The sequence below is a fragment of the Megalobrama amblycephala genome, linkage group LG24 (genome assembly GCF_018812025.1).
Source record: "Megalobrama amblycephala isolate DHTTF-2021 linkage group LG24, ASM1881202v1, whole genome shotgun sequence".
Classification (NCBI taxonomy): Eukaryota; Metazoa; Chordata; class Actinopteri; order Cypriniformes; family Xenocyprididae; genus Megalobrama; species Megalobrama amblycephala.
This window is the reverse complement of record NC_063067.1, coordinates 11,175,568-11,194,379: the sequence shown is the minus strand read 5'-3', so window position 1 is coordinate 11,194,379 and position 18,812 is coordinate 11,175,568. Positions and strand designations below refer to the sequence as shown.

The window sequence follows — 18,812 nt, the reverse complement described above, 5'->3', positions numbered from 1 at the left end:
AAAAGGAAGTCAACACTGTAACCAACAGAGCACTCAGTAATCGGGAAAGTTTGTGCACACTGGGAATCATATTTTTTCAAATAAAGACAAGGTAACACTAATTCTACATACAGCACACAGTGAAAATTTCATAAATATGACATAGCAACTGGATATAGCATATCACAGTTTAAAATCAAGGGTTTAAAGTTTGTCGATCATGCGTCTCCAGTGAATCTGAATCCTGTCAGTAAATTTAGTTCCTGTCAGTTCACACAGACTGATTGTCAGGCACAGAGTAACACATTCATGCAGGCAACAAATGCACACTTCAGAATATCTGACAGCTAGATTTGACTAAGTCTGTGAAATTAAATGTTTATTAGATATTCAAAGATTTGTTTAAATTAAATAATTGCGTATTTGCTGAATGCTGACAGTAAATGAGAAAAGATTATAGTGATTACCTTTCTGTTACTAATAATATAAAACCAAACGTCATTATACTTTTTCGTATACAGTTTATTTTCTCTGTTCTATTAAGTACCATATTAGACAAAACTGTTAAACAGATAACAAATGAAAATGGAGAATGGAAGAGCTGTATGCTCAGGTGCTGCCTTTCCCAGCGCCATCAAAATAAAAGTCCTGCTTCTAACACATCGGCCAAACAGAATAAATTAGCAGCCGATGCGATATTTAAAAATATATTAATATTATTATTTTTGTTTTTAAATATCTTCACCTGTGTTCTGAAGATTAAGACTTATGGGGTGAGTAAATTATGACAGAAATGTCATTTTTGGGTGAACTAACAAAAATGTTTGGGTGAAGTAACAAAAAGTTTAACATCACATTTGGAGTGCAGGAATCGGTTGTCAACCATGAACATGAATAGTATCCTCAGTGTGAGCTCTAACCTCTGCTGTAGACGTCCTCAGTGCCAGGTTTGGCCTTACAGAGGCTGAGTCGAGCTCTCTTAGCAGAGGGGGGGAACTCCGGAGGGCTGGAGTCCAGCAGCGCTGAGCTCTCTGAGGCCATGGGAAAAACACAATACTCAGCTGGAAGAGACACAGGTACACTAATATTACAATCAAACATGCGCACACATGCACTGTGAATAATGACACTTATATTTCATAGATCATAGATGTATTGTGAGAACTACTTCAGCATATAGTTAGTAACTATCAAGAATGATCATATCACTACAGCATTACTTCATAAAATAAATAAGACACTTTATATATATATATATATATATATATATATATATATATATATATTTAAATATTTTAGGGCTGTCAATCGATTTAAATATTTAATCGCAATTAATCACATGATTGTCATGAGTTAACTCGTGAATAATCGCAACTTAATCGCACATTTTTATCTGTAATCTTTACATTTTTTTCCCGTAACAAAACATCAAAAGCTTATAAATTATATATATATACTTACACATATACTTATATATACAGTGTCCTCCACAAATATTGGCACCCTTAGGCGGCTGTGAAAATAAATCTGCATTGTTTATCTTTTTGATCTTTCATTAAAAAAATTCACAAAATTCTAACCTTTCATTGAAGGAAAAGAATTGAAAATGGGTGGAAAAGTTCATTATGAAATAAATATTTTTCTCTAGTTCATGTTGGCCACAATTATTGGCACCCAATTATTGCAATCTCCTTTTCCCAAGATAACAGCTCTGAGTCTTCTTCTATAATGCCTGATGAGTTTGGAGAACACTTGAGGAGAGATCATAGACCATTCCTCCATACAGAATCTCTCCAGATCCTTCAGATTCCAGCTCCATGTTGGTGCTTCTTCTCTTCAGTTCTCTCCACTCATTTTCTTTAGGGTTCAGGTCAGGGGACTGGGATGGCCATGACAGAAGCTTCATTTCGTGCTCAGTGACACATTTTTGTGTTGGTTTTGATGTTTGTTTTGGATCATTGTCCTGATAGACGATCCAACCACTGCCCATTATTGGATTTCTAGCAGAAGTGGTCAGGTTTTGATTTTTTATCTGTTGATATTTGATAGTATCCATGATGCTATGTATGTGAGCAAGATGTCCAGGACCTCCAGCAGAAAAATAGGCCCACAACATTAAAGATCCAGCAGCATATTTAACCGTGGGCATAGGATAGTTTTTATCCATGTGTGCACCAAACCCATCTGGTGGGTTTGCTGCCAAAAAGCTCTTTTTTTAGTTTCATCTGACCATAGAAGCCGGTCCCATTTGAAGTTCCAGTCGTGTCTGACAACTGAATATGCTGGAGATTGTTTTTGGATGAGCAAAGAAGGAATTTTCTTGAAACACTCCCAAACAACTTGTGGGGATGTAGGTGCTGTTTGGTAATTTTTTAGGCTTTCTGAGACTCAAGACTCAACTAATTTCTGCAATTCTCCAGCTGTGATCCTTGAAGAGTCTTTGGCCACTCAAACTTTCCATTAGGACGATTTAGACACATGTCCTCTTCCAGGCAGATTTGTAACATCTTTAGTTGATTGAAACTTCTTAATTATTTCCCTGATAGTGGAAATGGGGATTTTCAATGCGTTAGCTTTTTTCTTATACCCATTTTCTATTTTGTGAAGCTCAACGATCTTTTGCTGCACATCAGAACTATATTATTTGTTTTTTCTTATTGTGATGAATGATTAAGGGGATTTGGCATTTGTGTTTACACATATTTGTACTCCTGTGGAACAGGAAGTCATGGCTGCACAATTTCATGCTCCTAGTCACCCTGATATGCTAAAAAATTTAAATGTGAATGGGAATATACTTCAGAGATATTTTACTCAGAAGAATTTCTAGGGATGCCAATAATTGTGGCAAACCGTTATAGGAGAAAAACATTTATTTCATAATGAGCTTTTTCCCCCATTTTCAATTCTTTTCCTTCAATGAAAGGTTAGAATTTTGTGAATTTTTTGAATGAAAGATCAAAAAGATAAACAATGCAGATTTTTTTTCACAGCCACCTTTGCTCATATTTACTAAGGGTGCCAATATTTGTGGAGGGCACTGTATATATATATATATATATATATATATATATATATATATATATATATATATATATCGTAATTGCTCTGAAAATAATGTCACAGCACAAAAAAAATCCTAATCTTAAAATAAATTTGATTTTCTTTAACCAAAATATATATTTTTCCTTTTCATTTTGTGGTAAATTATGATAAAGAAATTAAGAAATAGACCAAGATAAATACAGCCATTAACATGCAGACAGACAGCTGTTAGTCTCTTACAAACCACATCTGTAATCGCTGTGGGAAAAAGCCAGCAGTCTATAAATTGTAAAGTAATTAGATAGGCTATTTCCTCTTTCTAATTCCACTGTAAGACCACAATACCAAAGACTGCTTGCTCATCTCAGCAGTGGTTCAGAAACATTTTCAGTGTCTTGATGGTAAACTCAAATACATCTAAATACCCTTAGTTTTATGGCCCAGAATTGACTACATGAAAACACAATGGCAAAATTTCCAAAAATTATAGATATGTTAGATACATTTTAACCAGAATGTTTAAGAAAGATACTAAAGGACCTGATAGACTCATTGTTTAAATGAGATGAGACAAGACACACTAAACCTTGCAAACAAATGTCTGCACCAGCTCAATTTCTGTTGTGGGTCTCTGACAGGGACCTTGAATGTTGCCTTTGGTTAATGTAATGTCAATGAGCAGAAATGTAAGACATTTTAAACTGTACATATAAATATGCTTGGGAGGGCTTATGCATGTAAAGGAGGATCTATTACAACACCATTTGAACACAATCAATTGTTAGAAATGCACCAACGTCACATGATTTCAGCAGTTTGGCATTTTGATATGTGATCCGAATCACTGATTCGAAACAAAAGATTCGTAAAGCTTCGAAGCAGTGTTTTGAAATCACCCATCACTAGATATTGTTGAAAAGTCGTTATTTATTTATTTTTTTTTTGGTGCACAAAAAGTATTCTCGTCGCTTTATAATGTTAAGGTTGAACCACTGAACTCACATGAACTGTTTTAAATATGTTTTTAATCTTAATTTGTGTTCTGAAGATGAACGAAGGTCTTACAAGTGTGGAATGACATGAGGGTGAATAATTAATGACAGAATTGTCATTTTTGGGCGGACTAACCCTTCAAACCGCAGTCTTGGAACTCAACCACAGTGTGAGACTACAAATGAATTCATAACATTCCCTTATAATAACAGCTTTGATAAGTGGAGAAAAACTTGACCAACAAGTTACATTACTTTCGTGTTACGAACATTTTGGCAAACAAGATGGCAATGCTTGAAATTCTGCCAGTAGAAACTGATTAGTCTGTAGGGCTTTCTGTAGAAACTGCTCTAACGGTTTTAAGTGTTTTAAGGTTTTAAGACTTTGTCTTTTCATGTCTCATGGTGATTCAGGTTACCCATTTATTTTAATATTTTGTTCACTTTGTGTATTCAGTGGCTGTAAAATGAGTATTTGTCTGAATGCCCCTTAAACCGTGCTTTAAACCATTGTGGCATCTTCAAACTAATGTTAATTAGTTGACTAATTGTGTCATTAATTGACTAATTTTGTCAGCTATTTTTTAGTCTTTAGTCTTAGTCTTAGTCCTGTTAGTACTTTTTAGTTTCTATCATATTAACTTTGTTTAGTGAAGTTTTAGTCGACAATGGCTCGGTTTCACAGACAGGGCTTAGCCTAAACCAGGATTAGGCCTTAGTTCAATTAGGATATTTAAGTAGCTTTTTATAAACATACACTAGAAAAAAACATTATTGGTGTGCATCTTGACAAAACAATGAGAGTGACATATTTTAAGATCTGTCAGTTCAAGCTGCTTTCAGTTAAAACAGCTCAAACATGGATTTTAGTCTAGGAAAAGCTTAAGCCTTTTCTGTGAACCCGGGGTTAAATGACTAGTTTTAGTCAATGAAATCTTAGTCAAACTGATAAATAATTATTATTTTGCGTAAAATTATAATGTGCAATGATTGTTGTCATTTGAGAAATTTCATTACAATTACTGCACTTTCACCTATAAGCACAAACTCATACACATGGTTTATTTGATCTCATCTACTATACTGATGTTTTAAACGCTATTTAAAAAATACTAAATTTACAAAACATTTTTATATATACCCCCTCTAGTCATAAGCCTTTGTCTATGTCTGTTTTTGACTCTAAGCTAAGCCCTTTCACTCAAGTACTTTTTTTTTTTTTTTTTACAACTGCATAGATTGAGTGTGAGATCTGAGATGCTGTCACAGATGGCAGCCATGATGACGTGTACTCACCTGCGTTCTCTCTGGGTTTCAGGCCCTCCTGACCTTTGGGCATAAAGCCTCCATGAGCCCAGTCGAGCATGGGCTTTATCTGTTCTTCAAGACTGTCTGACTCACACGGAGGAAAAGTCTTCTCTGCCCGTATACTAGCCACCTGAGGACACGCAGATAGCGGGAGAACAGTATGTCAGAGTAACTGTAAGAAAACAGAAACCATCCTGGAAACAAATGTCTCAGGTGGAATAAAAACAACTATGTGCACTGTGTCTAAAATAACATACATTCAGTAAGACTATCCTCTCAGTAGAAATAGAGACAAAATGCAGATATTAATCATGCTGTAGAGAGTGGGGTACAAAAACAGAGAGAGAGAGAGAGAGAGAGAGAGAGAAAGTAAAGAACAGCCAGTCCTGTCATTCTGGTGCATGTCTGGGCTTGGATGCTTTTGTTAAGTTTGTTAGGAGGTACGATTCTCAGAGAGATAATTAAGGAAGCTCTGGGGGAATTCCAGACTTTCCAGATGAGTGTTTTCCCAGTGTACTGTTTATCTCACACACAAACACATGCACACTTCAATACGTAAAAGTAAAGTCCATGCTCTCCTCACAGATTTTGGAAGAGCAGGTGCATATTTGTATAACTGTCTTCTAATAAATGAACTAAAGATGCTGTAAAATGCATATTTGCAGCTAATTGAACCATGGACAAAAATTGTTTCCAAGTGCTACAAAACAATAAACACAGACTGCTTTCTGCTCTCACCTCCAGGGCCTGGAAGATTGCTCTACGGTAGGAAGCCAATTTGGTGTAGGATGACTGGTTGAAAAACTTTGGGAAGGCTGTGATGGAATCGAGTTTGTCAGCAGACACCTGCAAAATACACATGACACCAGGGTCAGAAAGTAACCAGGGCTCAGGCCAAGCATTTGTTTGTGTGCATGTTAAGTTAATAATTTAATTGTATATATATATATATATATATATATATATATATATATATATATATATATATATATATATATATATATAGTCTTTAATATAATTAATGTTTAATAATGTAAGATTTTTTTCAGAGCATTTAATGAATGAATTAAAGATTTAAATCTTTCTTGATTTAATTAGCACTGAATTGATTACATTTCACACACTGCATGACATTCTATTCAATTCCACCAAATGTTTTGTTTCACAATTCACAATTTCTCATAAAAGCATAGACGTTCAAACTAGTGATGTCAGAGGTACTAGTACTTCAGGATCAAATCAAAACATCAATAAAACAATGTAACAATACCAGTTTTTCTACAGTATCAGTATTAGCAATATGGCTTCTTTTTTTTTTTTTTTGAATTGGCAGCATGTTTTGTAGGATATGCTGTAAACAAAATATTGTGTTGAATTAATTAATTAATTTAATTTATATCTTCGTTTTATGTGTTCTATTGCTTTTCATTTGCTTTCTTTGTTTTTGTTACTGACTGCTTACTTGAATAATTGCTTGGAAAAAGTTTATACCATTACTTTAACATTGTTAAAGGGATAGTTCACCCAAAAATGAAAATTATCCCATAATTTATTCTCCCTCAAGCCATCCTAGGTGTATATGACTATCTTCTTTCAGACGAACACAATCCGAGATATATTTAAAAATATCCTTAGTTCTCCAAGGTTTATAATGGTTGTGAATGCATTTTGAAGCCAAAAATAATGCATCCATCCATAAAAAAAAGTAATACATTCGGCTCCAGGGGGTTAATAAGGCCTTCTGAACTGAAGCTGTGTGTTTTTGTAAGAAAAATATCCATATTTACAACTTTATAAATTCAAAAAACTAGCTTCCAGTGGACGACCGTATGCATACTGCGCAAGTCGACTTGTGCCAAACGAGTAATCCTCTGATGCAATGTATGACGCAGGATGTAGGAGTATTGTAAGCTTACATGCCTCTCACGGTTCAAACTAATTGTGCAACAAATTTAAGCTCCTCTTCTCTTATATCGAAATCCTCCAAAATTTCTCTTTAAAAATGATCGTTTTAGACTTTTTTACATCAAAAAAAGTCCCACCATTCACAACCATTATAAACCTTGGAGGACTAAGGATATTTTTAAATATATCTCAGATTGTGTTCGTCTGAAAGAAGATAGTCTTATACACCTAGGATGGATTGAGGGTATCATGGGATAATTTTCATTTTTGGGTGAACTATCGCTTTAATATTTATATCAATATTTAACATTTAAAATAAAATAGCATGTTCAATGTCATTTTAGATTTTGCTGTGCTATTGAAATTTCACTGCTATTAGTATCAATTACTGCAGTTGTCGTATTCTGGCAACACTTCATTTTGATTGTTACCTCTGAGAATTTTCCATCTCCAAACCACTGCAGCCAGCGCATGCCATGGGACGCCTGCCTCTTCCCTGTTGCTCTCCAGGTCACCACCATCCCGGGCCACCAAGAAAAGCCCTTTATCTTGCCCCAGACTAACTCTCCAATACCAAAGCCTTTATTATCCTGAAGAGGAAAGATGCACAAATTAGACATAGTTCACCATGAATTAACATTTTCTCACTCACTGAAACCTCCATTAGATTTGAAAAAGGAACTGGATGAAATATTTGAATGCTACCGATCCCGATCTGAATCAACACTGAACTGACTTCAGCTGAACAACAGTACGCAGACACAATTTTCAATGAATAATGGCTTTAAAGTTAATTTAAATTTTTAAATATGAAGATTTGACATCTTTATGTACAACTTTTATGTTGTTTTCTTGGTCTGGCTTTGTTTCCATCCAGCCTGAACATTCTGCTAAATAACTTCTTTTGTGTTCCACGGAAGAGAAAAATCATACAGGTTTCGACTAGTAGATTTTAATTTCTTGGAGAATCATCCTTTTAAAATAAGACGGACAATTAAGATTATCACTGCACAGATTTCTTTGATCCAGTTACACAAAGAAGGACAATCAAAAGCTCTGTCGCACTCAGAGAGCTGGATTGAGCATGGACTGAGACACAAGCGAAGCCTCTGACACTGAGCTTGTCTGAGCACGACTCTCAATCAGTCAGGACCATTTCAACAGCGCTGTTGTTTCCTCACCTGTGCAAGTGTCTGTGAGTATTTATGAGTCTGTGGTCAAAAGTGAGTTAGAAGACGCTATAACCCACAAAACCCCCATTCAAGACCTTCATGGTCTCTTTGTCTTGGTCATCTGTGCTCTCTAAACGCACAGCTGCCTGGCTTAGTGACACGCAAAGAAGAGGATACACCACATGCACAAAGGCTATTATCTTCACATTCAAGTGGAGCCGTTCTTTGAGGCTACTGTTACATATCGAAGGCAGGTGGACAAATATTGGTACTTGTGGGTTGTTTTTGCATGAACATAAAGAGGAACGGGACATGACAGGATAGTTGGATTGTGCATTTGTGTTTATGTGATGTCCTGGTACCTTGTACTCCGGTTGGCTGACTGTGTCAGTAGTCGAGGTGGATGTGGCGCTGCTCTGTGCAGAGTCTTTAGAGTCCTGTTCCATGAGCTCCAGTACGGGACCCTCAGGAACACTAGAAACCTACGAACACACACAATTTCAACCCTTAGTCAAAGCAAAAGGAAACAAAACAAAACAAAAAACAACAAATAAAATAAAACAATAAAAAATAGTTACAATAGCTACGTATCACCCTGTTTTTAACACATTTTGAAGTATCGCATCAGAAACGAGTGACGGAAACGGCAAAAGTTTTTACACTTGCTTGAGGTGGTTTTTAACTTCTGCGAAAGAGTTGATGCAAATAATGGGAGACGCATTTGCCGAATAAATTCTGACGTAGTGAACACTAATCGACCATTTCCGCTTATGGTGTTTTATTTACTGTTGATTACCCCTAGTAAAAAAAAATACTAAAATGTATTTGAAATACATTTATTTTGTGCTAAGTATACTACAAATACATTTGCATATTTATGTGCTAAATAAAAATACCCTGCAATTTGAAGTATAATATTATTATAAGAGTATTTTAAATAGATTTTAGTATAGGTTTTTTTTAACTAGGGACTATACCACCAACATCCCCTAGGCCTAGAAGAACGTGATGGAAATGCACCTAATTCGCATTTGTTTCGTTTTTTTTTGCGAACTTTGTAAAGATTCGCTTCACGTTTGGATGGAAACCCAGCTAATGATAGTTACGAATGGAAATATAAGGGGCATATGTACAGCCTGCAGCCCTCACAGACTTCTAGTGCAACTACGTTTCTGTCAACAAGTTTTTGAGCGTGTTTTTGCAAACTGTGAGACAGTTCAAAATGATTTTCTGTGGTAACAGACAGCATGCCACAGTGATGTCAATACAGCTTAAGTTGAATTTAACCTGGAATAATCCTTTAGGATAGCCGTGTTGTGGAACATGGTAGCTGGTTTCTGGCTGGTCATGACTTGTTTTGCCAGCAGGACAAAGTGTTTGCTCAAGCGCATTCGGCTCTCGAGGGAGTCAAAGGCACTCACAGTGATGTGTTTGTGACTGTTATATGCGTGATTCTTGATTAGCGATAGAGTCTGGCGTTTTGAACGAAGCACGTTCAGCTCTCAAGGGAAATGAACATGTTTTTTGATGTGGTAGCTGTATGAGCTCTTTTGTTGTTTATTCTCTCTCTCGAGGGATGAGAATAGAGTGCCTAAACCCCTCGGTTTGGGTCCTGTGGCTGACATAGCAGCAGGTGGGTTCAATCTCGGGGGTGGTGGGTGGAGCAAAGGGAGAGTCTTATGAGATTAATTCTCTTTCTGGTCTGCTATTACTAACGTGTGAGGCCTAATTCTGTGGAAATTAGAGGCAGAGTATGAAGGCAGGAGTTATTTTAAGTCTGCCTCCTCCACTGGCCCGCACAATAGCAGTGCGCTGTGGTAGCGATCTCAGGAACCTGACAGGAAGCGAACCCTTCCTAGTTGTAGGCACCTTTGTGAAGTGTTTTTTCCTCGGGTATGACTGAGGAGCAGAACGCTCCCCCTGAGTCTGGTCTTGAAGCAGGGTACTCCAGTCCCTGCGATGAGCTGTTTTGATCTCGAGAACCCAAAAGGAAGTAGGTCTTTCGCCCTAGTTTGCGAAACCCTTTTTGTCATAAGGCACCTTCGGGAATGTCTGGGTTTTTGAGAACCTACAAAGACATTTGTATCTGAGTGATTGCAGCTAGCACTTAGCTGGCTCCCCTTGATGCCAATGTTTTCATGGTTGAGTATAAGTAGAACCCTTAATAGTATTATCCCCATTCTATATGAGAGAGCTGGGTTGTTGCTGGAGTCTCAGTTGAGCATTTATAATGGCGTGGCAAGCATTTTTGCCTAGCCCTTGTATACTTTCGAGTGGCTCAGAAGGCTCGGAGCTCTTCTAGTCTCTGGGCTCCACCAGGAAGTGGTCTGTTCGCCTTGACGAACCCCTTCTTTGAACAGCACCTCTGAGTACCGGAGCCTAAAATCATATTACAGCCTTTACAATGGTTGTAGCTAGCCTTAGCTGGTAGCTCCCATTGGTCATTTAAGATGAGCATGGAGTAAAACCTTCCTGGTTATGGGCAAGGTCCTCCGCTCCCTGTAATGAGCTTGCTGTATTTTCAGCATCATTCCGCTATAGACAGTGACATCGAGTGGCCTCATGGGCTGTCACCTGCCAATGTTATTGTCGTGTTTTGACACATGCTTCAGACACCGCCATGCTGGAGACATTCCCATTAGCATCCTAGTTCTCAGGGAACCATGGCTACATTTGTAACATGAGACATTTTCTGCACTTTGTCTGTCTTTGCTCACCCCGCCACAGACAAAACAACCATTAAAACAAGTTGTGACTTAGGGGGGGGGGGTTCCCTATTTGATTTTCCATGAACACTGTTTTGATTGGCTGGGTACAGGCAACTTCAAATGTGTGACAACATAAAGACAGTGATAGGCAGCTTGACTTGAAGGTGTTGAGTTGTTGAGCTGACAGTGGCATGACAGCTTTAATCGTCTGCAAAGGTGATCTCTGTTCGTCTGGCTTGATTTCAGTGTGTCTGACAGACAAAAATTCACTTAAAGCATAAAGCGGCTTTGTGTGTGTGAATGTGAGCATTACCAGGTTGCTGTGATCCTGTTTACTATGTCCCCTCTCTCTGTTGCGGGGTTTACTGTGAGCTGTCAGTCCTGCCTGGAAAATAGTCCTGGGACGAGGCCTTTGCCGCAGACCCGTCTCACAACCAGACCCAATGTCAGCCTTTTCCTGAAACCATAATTCCATAACAATAAGCTGATCCATATGTGCTAGTACTGTACCATATTTATAGATTAATTTTATAGAAATAATTTTATGGGTTTTTCAGTGGCTACTAACATCTAGAGTGCAGGGTGGCTAATGGCAGAAATTATATTATCACATTGTTGAAATTAAATTAACCTGATTATTTATTAGGATTATTTACTTTCATTCTAACTAAATGTATATTTTGTTCGCTGCTTATTTACTTTTATAGACAGAAATAGTCAAGTATTGACAGGATGAGCGGGAGAGAAAAGCTGCGTTCAGATATTGTAATAGCATGCATCTATACTTTAGATGCAATCTAATTCCATATACTGCATTTGCTAATTTTGATAATAGGTTGGTAAGGCAACACATGAGCACCTGTTCAGTCTGTAAACTATATCAATTCCCATAATCTGACTAAGGCTATATCTTCTATGTTTTGCTTTTTTCCTCTTTGCATTGGATGCACAAGCTTTATCGGTATAGAGGAAAACCGCAGATAAGCACAAAACACAACAGAATAGATAAGAAGTGATTTATAGAACAGTAATTTCTGCTTATCATCATTTATCTGATTTTAAGGAGTAGAGACTGAAAAGCCCTTAACATCTTAAAGGAAGAAATGTGTTGTTGGTACAGATATGCATCACAACAACACACATTCATAGACATGCATACACATGCACAAAGTTTGCATTTAGCGCGCATGTGTATGGTAGAGTGTTTGTTTAAAAGGGCGGCAGGAATGCTGCAAAATACGTTCTTCTGCATGTCTTATTTCATTACTCCAAATATTTCATGTGGATAATACACAGAAGTTCCATGGAAGTGATACCAAACTATGTATGTATGCATTTTCCTGCATCTGATCAGCTTCATGATGTATCTGCTCTCTAAAATTACACAACTTCTGGTGTGTTATGTGGCATTTTTATAATCATAAATGCATTCATGAACATAAATAGTCAATCACAGCAGAGGTAATATGCATATATATATATATATATATATATATATATATATATATATATATATATATATATATATATATATATATATATATATATCCTGGACTAAAGCAACTAGCAAGCCCTATTTCAGCCATGCCTCTGGAAACAGCAGTAAAACAGTCTTTGGAATGGATGTGTCTTATTGAAGCGTTCTGTCAGTGTGTGATAAGATCAGATGTGTAGTAAGTAAATTCTCACCTCACTGTAGGAGGAATCCCAGGCACTGTCTTCCTCTGTGTCGGAGCGCTTACGTGATCTCTTTCTTCTGATGCTGTTCACACTCTCATCTGAAAGATTAAGAAAATTTATGACAATGTACAAGTTCAGACATTTTAATAACTATATACAGCATAATATTTTATCCTAGGCCTACCTGGTTATGACTCTTAGACACCAAAGTGATCATTTTATTTAATTTATTCAGTTGTACTGAATAATAATATTTAGCATTTCTAATAATAATAAAATACTCGACAAAGGAGGAGCTCCTTAATAATCAAGCTAATTTCCGACACTCTCTGCAACGTTGTTGATTACAAAAAAAAAATGCACTGCACCAAGATAAACTTACAAACACACTGTTCCAAAAGTACAGTTAAAATTAATGCATGTTAAAATTAGACTAAGGGCCCTATCATACACCTGGCGCAATGCGTGTTTTTTACTAGTTTCAGCCTGACACAGTTATCATTTTCACGTCCTGCGCCACGTTGCATTTGTGTATCCATGGGCATGCTGGTTTGAAAACGAGGTGTGTTCGGGGGCATTGTTGGCGTGTTGCTATTTTGAGGCAATTGAAATAGGCTGCGCCATTGACCAACTGAAACCTGTTAACCTAGATATTGTTGAATAAAGTCGTTATTTTGTTTTTTTGGCACACAAAAAGTATTCTCGTCACTTCATAACATTAGGTGAACCACTGTAGTCACATGAACTGTTTTAAATATGTCTTTAGTAGCTTTCTGGGCATTGGAAGTGTTAATTAACTTGCTGTCAATGGAGGCCTCACTGAGCCATCGGATTTTATTAAAAATATCTTAATTTGTGTTCTGAAGATGAACGAAGGTCTTACGGGTGTGGAACGACATGAGGGTGAGTAATTAATGACAGAATTATCCTTTTTGGGTGAACTAACCCAAACCCTAAATTTGTTAACAAAAATTTTAAATTAATTTATCTGCTATTAAACCCTCCAAAATATCTCATCCCATAGACTTCCATAGTAAGTGCATTACTGTACACATGATTTAAGTAAATTTCTGAAATAAATGACAGAATGTCCCAGATGCTGAACCCAGAACATGGGTCTGTGTACCTGTGGGTGAAGCTGCGCCTCCGTTCTGTTTGGGGCAGAAAGGTGAAGGTGGCTCTGCTGCAGTCAGCGGGCTGTTCTCATTGGTCATCTCCAGACCACTGTCGTTCTCTGACAATCCCTCTCCCACAGACGTGTCGCCATTCACGGCAGCCTAAAAAAGGAGACATTATGTGAATGATCTTCAAAGATCACAGAAAACAAACACAGCATTTTGACAACTCACATTTAACAGAACTGCACAGCTGAATGGGTGTGTGAAATATATTCTGTTCTCAGCCATAAAATAGATACTAATGGAGGGCAGGTCCAGACACCTCCACAACATCACTGTCACCCCAACACAGCACCAATTATGATTATCAATTAAAGGTGTTGTTATGACATTTAGCAGCAGAATCTGGGTCATGCTAACCAGCAAAACCTTGACCCCTTGACCCTTTTTTGTACTAAGTTAACAGATTATGTATTTTTATCTACTAGTAGAGGAAAACTAGATGTATAAACAAAAAAGAGAAACAACTTAAATTAATTCAAGCATGGTTTTGTTTTTTTGTTTTTTTAATTAAAATTTTATAGAGAATATTACGTTAAAACCCCCAGTGACCAAGATAAAGGAGATAATGGCGAGGTCGCAAACTTTTCTTAAATCGATGTATGTCTCAAAAAGAGAAAGATTATCATATATGCAGATTATATATATGCAATCTATTGTTGCAAATAAAATAAAATAAAAATGACTAATCTCATGATCTCTAGAAAACAATGAAAAAAAAAAACTGCAATAAAATCTAATTTGGTAAATATATAATATATGTAAGCAATAAGGTATGAGAGGCTGTGCTGTATCGTGAATAAGTCACGGCTGAAGGGAGTTGTTAGGCACGACACGAAACGGAGTGCCTGCAACCCCTTCAGCCATGACTTATTCACAATACAACACAAGCCTCGAGTACCTTATTGCTTTTATAAAATGGTTACCACACAATATAAATATTAAAGCCAAAAATATGTATCAGTGCAATGCAACTTTCATTGAAGTAAACTTTCACCAAATGCCTTCCTTCCGCCGGAAAAAAATTGTCCCTGACTGTGAACAGCAACAGAAGTTACATTATTACGCCATTAGATGGCAGCAAAAGACTTTATGAATGTGTCAGTCAGTAGCAAAGACTTTTACATTGAAAAGACTGAATTGTTGTGAACACGGAACAAGACGCAACTGATAAGTGCTTGGGAAAATCATGGGAAAACCCCTTAACTGTTAAAATGACAAGATAATACATCAGACATTTAAACAGATTTTTTTATTATGAACATAGGACTGACCTGAAGCAAAATGCTAAATCTGAATGCAGGTAATAAACTCGCTCACTCAATCTCTTTCTCACAATAGTCTTCTACTAATACAGTAAGCTTCAATGAACAATATAAATAGAGAACATACAGTTTATGTTGCTAAGAGTGGTTGCTAAGGGTGTTGTGTAGTGATACACAGAACCGTTGGGTGAGGCGTCATAGCCGTGTTTTATCGTGAATAAAACAGTTATTGACCAATCAGAATCAAGGACAGGAACTAACCGTTATATATATATTATCTTACATATATTTTATTAATATCTTAAGCTTAGGATGTTAACTTTAACAACTCTAAAAAAAAATATATTTATTATAAAAAATGTAATAATAATAATAATAATAATAATAATAATAAATGTTTTGATGATGTACAGCATTCACAACACTGCCAGTCTTGGCTGTTGTACTTTCAATTATTTTAATTTAATTTCTGCCAGATTTCTTTTGTTGTGCCAGAAGCATCTGTGTTGTGACTTGAAGAAGAAACATTCCCTTAAAGGGATAGTTCACCCAAAAATGAAAATAATCCCATGATTTACTCACCCTCAAGCCATCCTGGGTATATAAGACTATCTTCTTTCAGACGAACACAATCCGAGATATATTTAAAAATATCCTTAGTCCTCCAAGGTTTATAACGTTTGTGAATGGTAGGCCAAATTCTGAAGACAGAAAAAATGCATCCATCCATAAAAAAAAAAAAAAAATGAATCCATACGAATCAGGAGGGTTAATAAAGGCCTTTTGAAGCGAAGGGATGCATTTTTGTAAGAAAAATATCCATATTTAAAACTTTATAAATTCAAATAACGAGCTTCCGGCAGAAGAAAGTGCGCATACTGCGCACGTCAATTTGGGCGGAAGAGCAACCTTTGACCTGACGCAATGACGCATGCGGAGGCGCAGAGGAGAGAGCAAAACAAAACATTGGTCATGAATTAGAAATTTAAAATGAGAAATTTTAAAGAGAAATGTCAGAGGATTTCGATATAAGAGAAGAGGAGCTTGAGTTTGTTGCCCAGCTGTATTTGTTTGAACCACAAGCATCTAAGCTTACAATACTCCTACATCCTGCGTCATACATCGCGTCAGAGGATTACTCATTTGGCGCAAGTCGACTTGTGCATTCTGCGTGCGGTCTTTCGCCGGAAGCTAGTTATTTGAATATATAAAGTTTAAATATGGATATTTTTCTTACAAAAACACATCCCTTCACTTCAAAAGGCCTTTATTAACCCTCTGGAGTCGTATGGATTCATTTTTCATGGATGGATGCATTTTTTCCGTCTTCAGAATTTGGCCTACCATTCACAACCATTATAAAGCTTGGAGGACTAAGGATATTTTTAATATATCTTGGATTTTGTCTGTCTGAAAGAAGATAGTCATATACACCTAGGATGGCTTGAGAGTGAGTAAATCATGGGATACTTTTAATTTTTGGGTGAACTATCCCTTTAAGAAGATCAGACCACTGACAGAGCAAAGCATCAGTACAAAAAACACGACTAATACATGGCGGTGTTCTGAGAATGAATGTATCTATGTGTTTAGTCATGCCTCTATTTCATGTGGATGGGTAGTCATCACTGATGACTTTCAAAAATCCCTGATGGATTGATGACTGCTTAAGTGTATGCTTTGATGCTGCTTGGATACACTAATGTTTCTCTTCTCAGTGTTTCTCTTTTGGAGGTAAATATGTTGTTGCAATGCCTTGGTGATTGTCACAATCTACACTACTATTCAAATTTTTTGAACAAGGATGCATTAAATTGATCAAAAGTGACAGTAAAACTTTTATAATCTGGAAAATTGAAGATTTCAATTTCATATAGATGCTGTTCTCACACCCCATTGACTACCATAGTAGGAAAAAAAATACTATGGTAGTCAATCGGGGCAAAATCTGGTTACAAACATTCTTCCAAATATCTTCCTTTGTGTTCAGCAGAACAAACAAATGTATACAGGTTTGGAACAACTTGAGGGGGAGTAAATGATGACAGAATTTTCATTTTTGGGTGAACTAAGCCTTTAAAAGTTTTTTTCATATGTTTAGTTTATGGTGCCTCTGACAAAAAAGGAGTGTCTTTTTTGCAATTTCGAAGATGTCGAAAAGATGAAAAATATTTATATGTATATGAATTTTTTAGCTTCATCGCCCCGCTCTAATCTGAACAGTGCCGGATAAGAGCATGTGTGAATTGTGTATGTGGATGAGCAGATGAAAACTGAAAAACTATACTATGAAAAGCAGACAACTGCTAAACATATACAAAAATAGACAGGAAAGAGCACTGTTTTCTTTAAGCACAAGCACTGAGTAAAGCACACAGACAGAAGATTGTGTGTTCATGGATGTGGGAACAATACAGGCTGCTGTCGCATTTCTGGAACCGTCCACTGGAATGCCAGACATCTTTAATGCCACAGCTGTGCTGCAGCGGATCAGAGGTCTTGCCACACACACACACACACACACACACACACACACACACACACACACACACACACACACACACACACACACACACACACACACACACCATGTTTTATGAGGACTTTCCATAGACATAATGATTTATATAATGTACAAACTGTATAGTCTATCTTCTACCCCTACCCCTAAACCCACTCATCACAGAAAACTTTCTGCATTTTTAAATTTTCAGAAAACATAATTTAATATGATTTATAAGCTGTTCTCCTCATGCAGACCGGATTTCTGGTATTGCCATTCTTGTGGGGACATTTTGTCCCTATAACGTAGGGAATGCCTAGACCACACACACACTTCCACCAACCGCAACAACCACGCTGACTGTGTCAGTGCTAAGTACTTACAAAATAAAAATATGGTCTCTCAATTGAAAGTCCAGGTAACCAAAACTGGTCATCATAAAAAAAAAACCATATGAATTAAGCAGTTTAATTCAAATCTTGTGAAGAGATATGATCGCTTTATATAATGAACAGATTTAATTTAGGCTTTTATTCACATCTAAACAATGACAAATGGTAAAGATTGAAGCTCAAACAAGTTTGTGTGATGTGCGAGAACTAGTGTGTCACATGCAAAAGCTTTCATGTTTACCATATGTAATGCGCTTTATGTGTTTATATGTGAATGAAGTTATTTAGTCTCTTCTCAAGTCTTGGATTAAACTGTTCATTTAATATGGATTCATTTATTATGACTATTTTACAACTTTATGACCTTTTTGGACCTTCTTTTTATTATGTTATGGTCACCTGAACTTTGAATGGAAGGACAGAAGCCATATTATTAGAAAATTAAAAATCATTAAATAATTTAAAAAGAAAATCATTAAAAAATTTTCATTAAAAATATCTTAATCTTAATAGGGTGAGTAAATGATGACAGAATTTTAATTTTGAGGGGAACTAAGTGCATTTTATAATATGGTCCATTTAATAATGCAATGACAAATGTAGGATTGATAATCCTAACATTGAATTCTAGCATATAAATGTCATTAGCATGATGCATAGAAAATAAATGAATGCAAGAGCTGCT

At 36.5% G+C, this 18,812-nt stretch overlaps 1 protein-coding gene across 3 annotated transcripts in view; it reads right to left on the bottom strand.

Moving 5' to 3' along the window:
• Positions 1-18,812, bottom strand: part of dnmt3bb.1 (DNA (cytosine-5-)-methyltransferase 3 beta, duplicate b.1) — a 50,078-nt gene that overhangs the window by 17,784 nt on the left and 13,482 nt on the right. For 2 of the 3 annotated variants that reach the window (XM_048178134.1, XM_048178135.1), the window contains exons 3-10: positions 13,916-14,066; positions 12,799-12,887; positions 11,423-11,566; positions 8,764-8,883; positions 7,661-7,819; positions 6,063-6,170; positions 5,313-5,454; positions 900-1,040 (exon numbers count right to left, since the gene is read on the bottom strand). In XM_048178134.1, coding sequence (XP_048034091.1) covers positions 900-1,040; positions 5,313-5,454; positions 6,063-6,170; positions 7,661-7,819; positions 8,764-8,883; positions 11,423-11,566; positions 12,799-12,887; positions 13,916-14,066 — 1,054 coding nt within the window. The remainder of the gene's footprint in view (positions 1-899; positions 1,041-5,312; positions 5,455-6,062; positions 6,171-7,660; positions 7,820-8,763; positions 8,884-11,422; positions 11,567-12,798; positions 12,888-13,915; positions 14,067-18,812) is intronic. The other variant, XM_048178137.1, reaches the window with a different exon arrangement.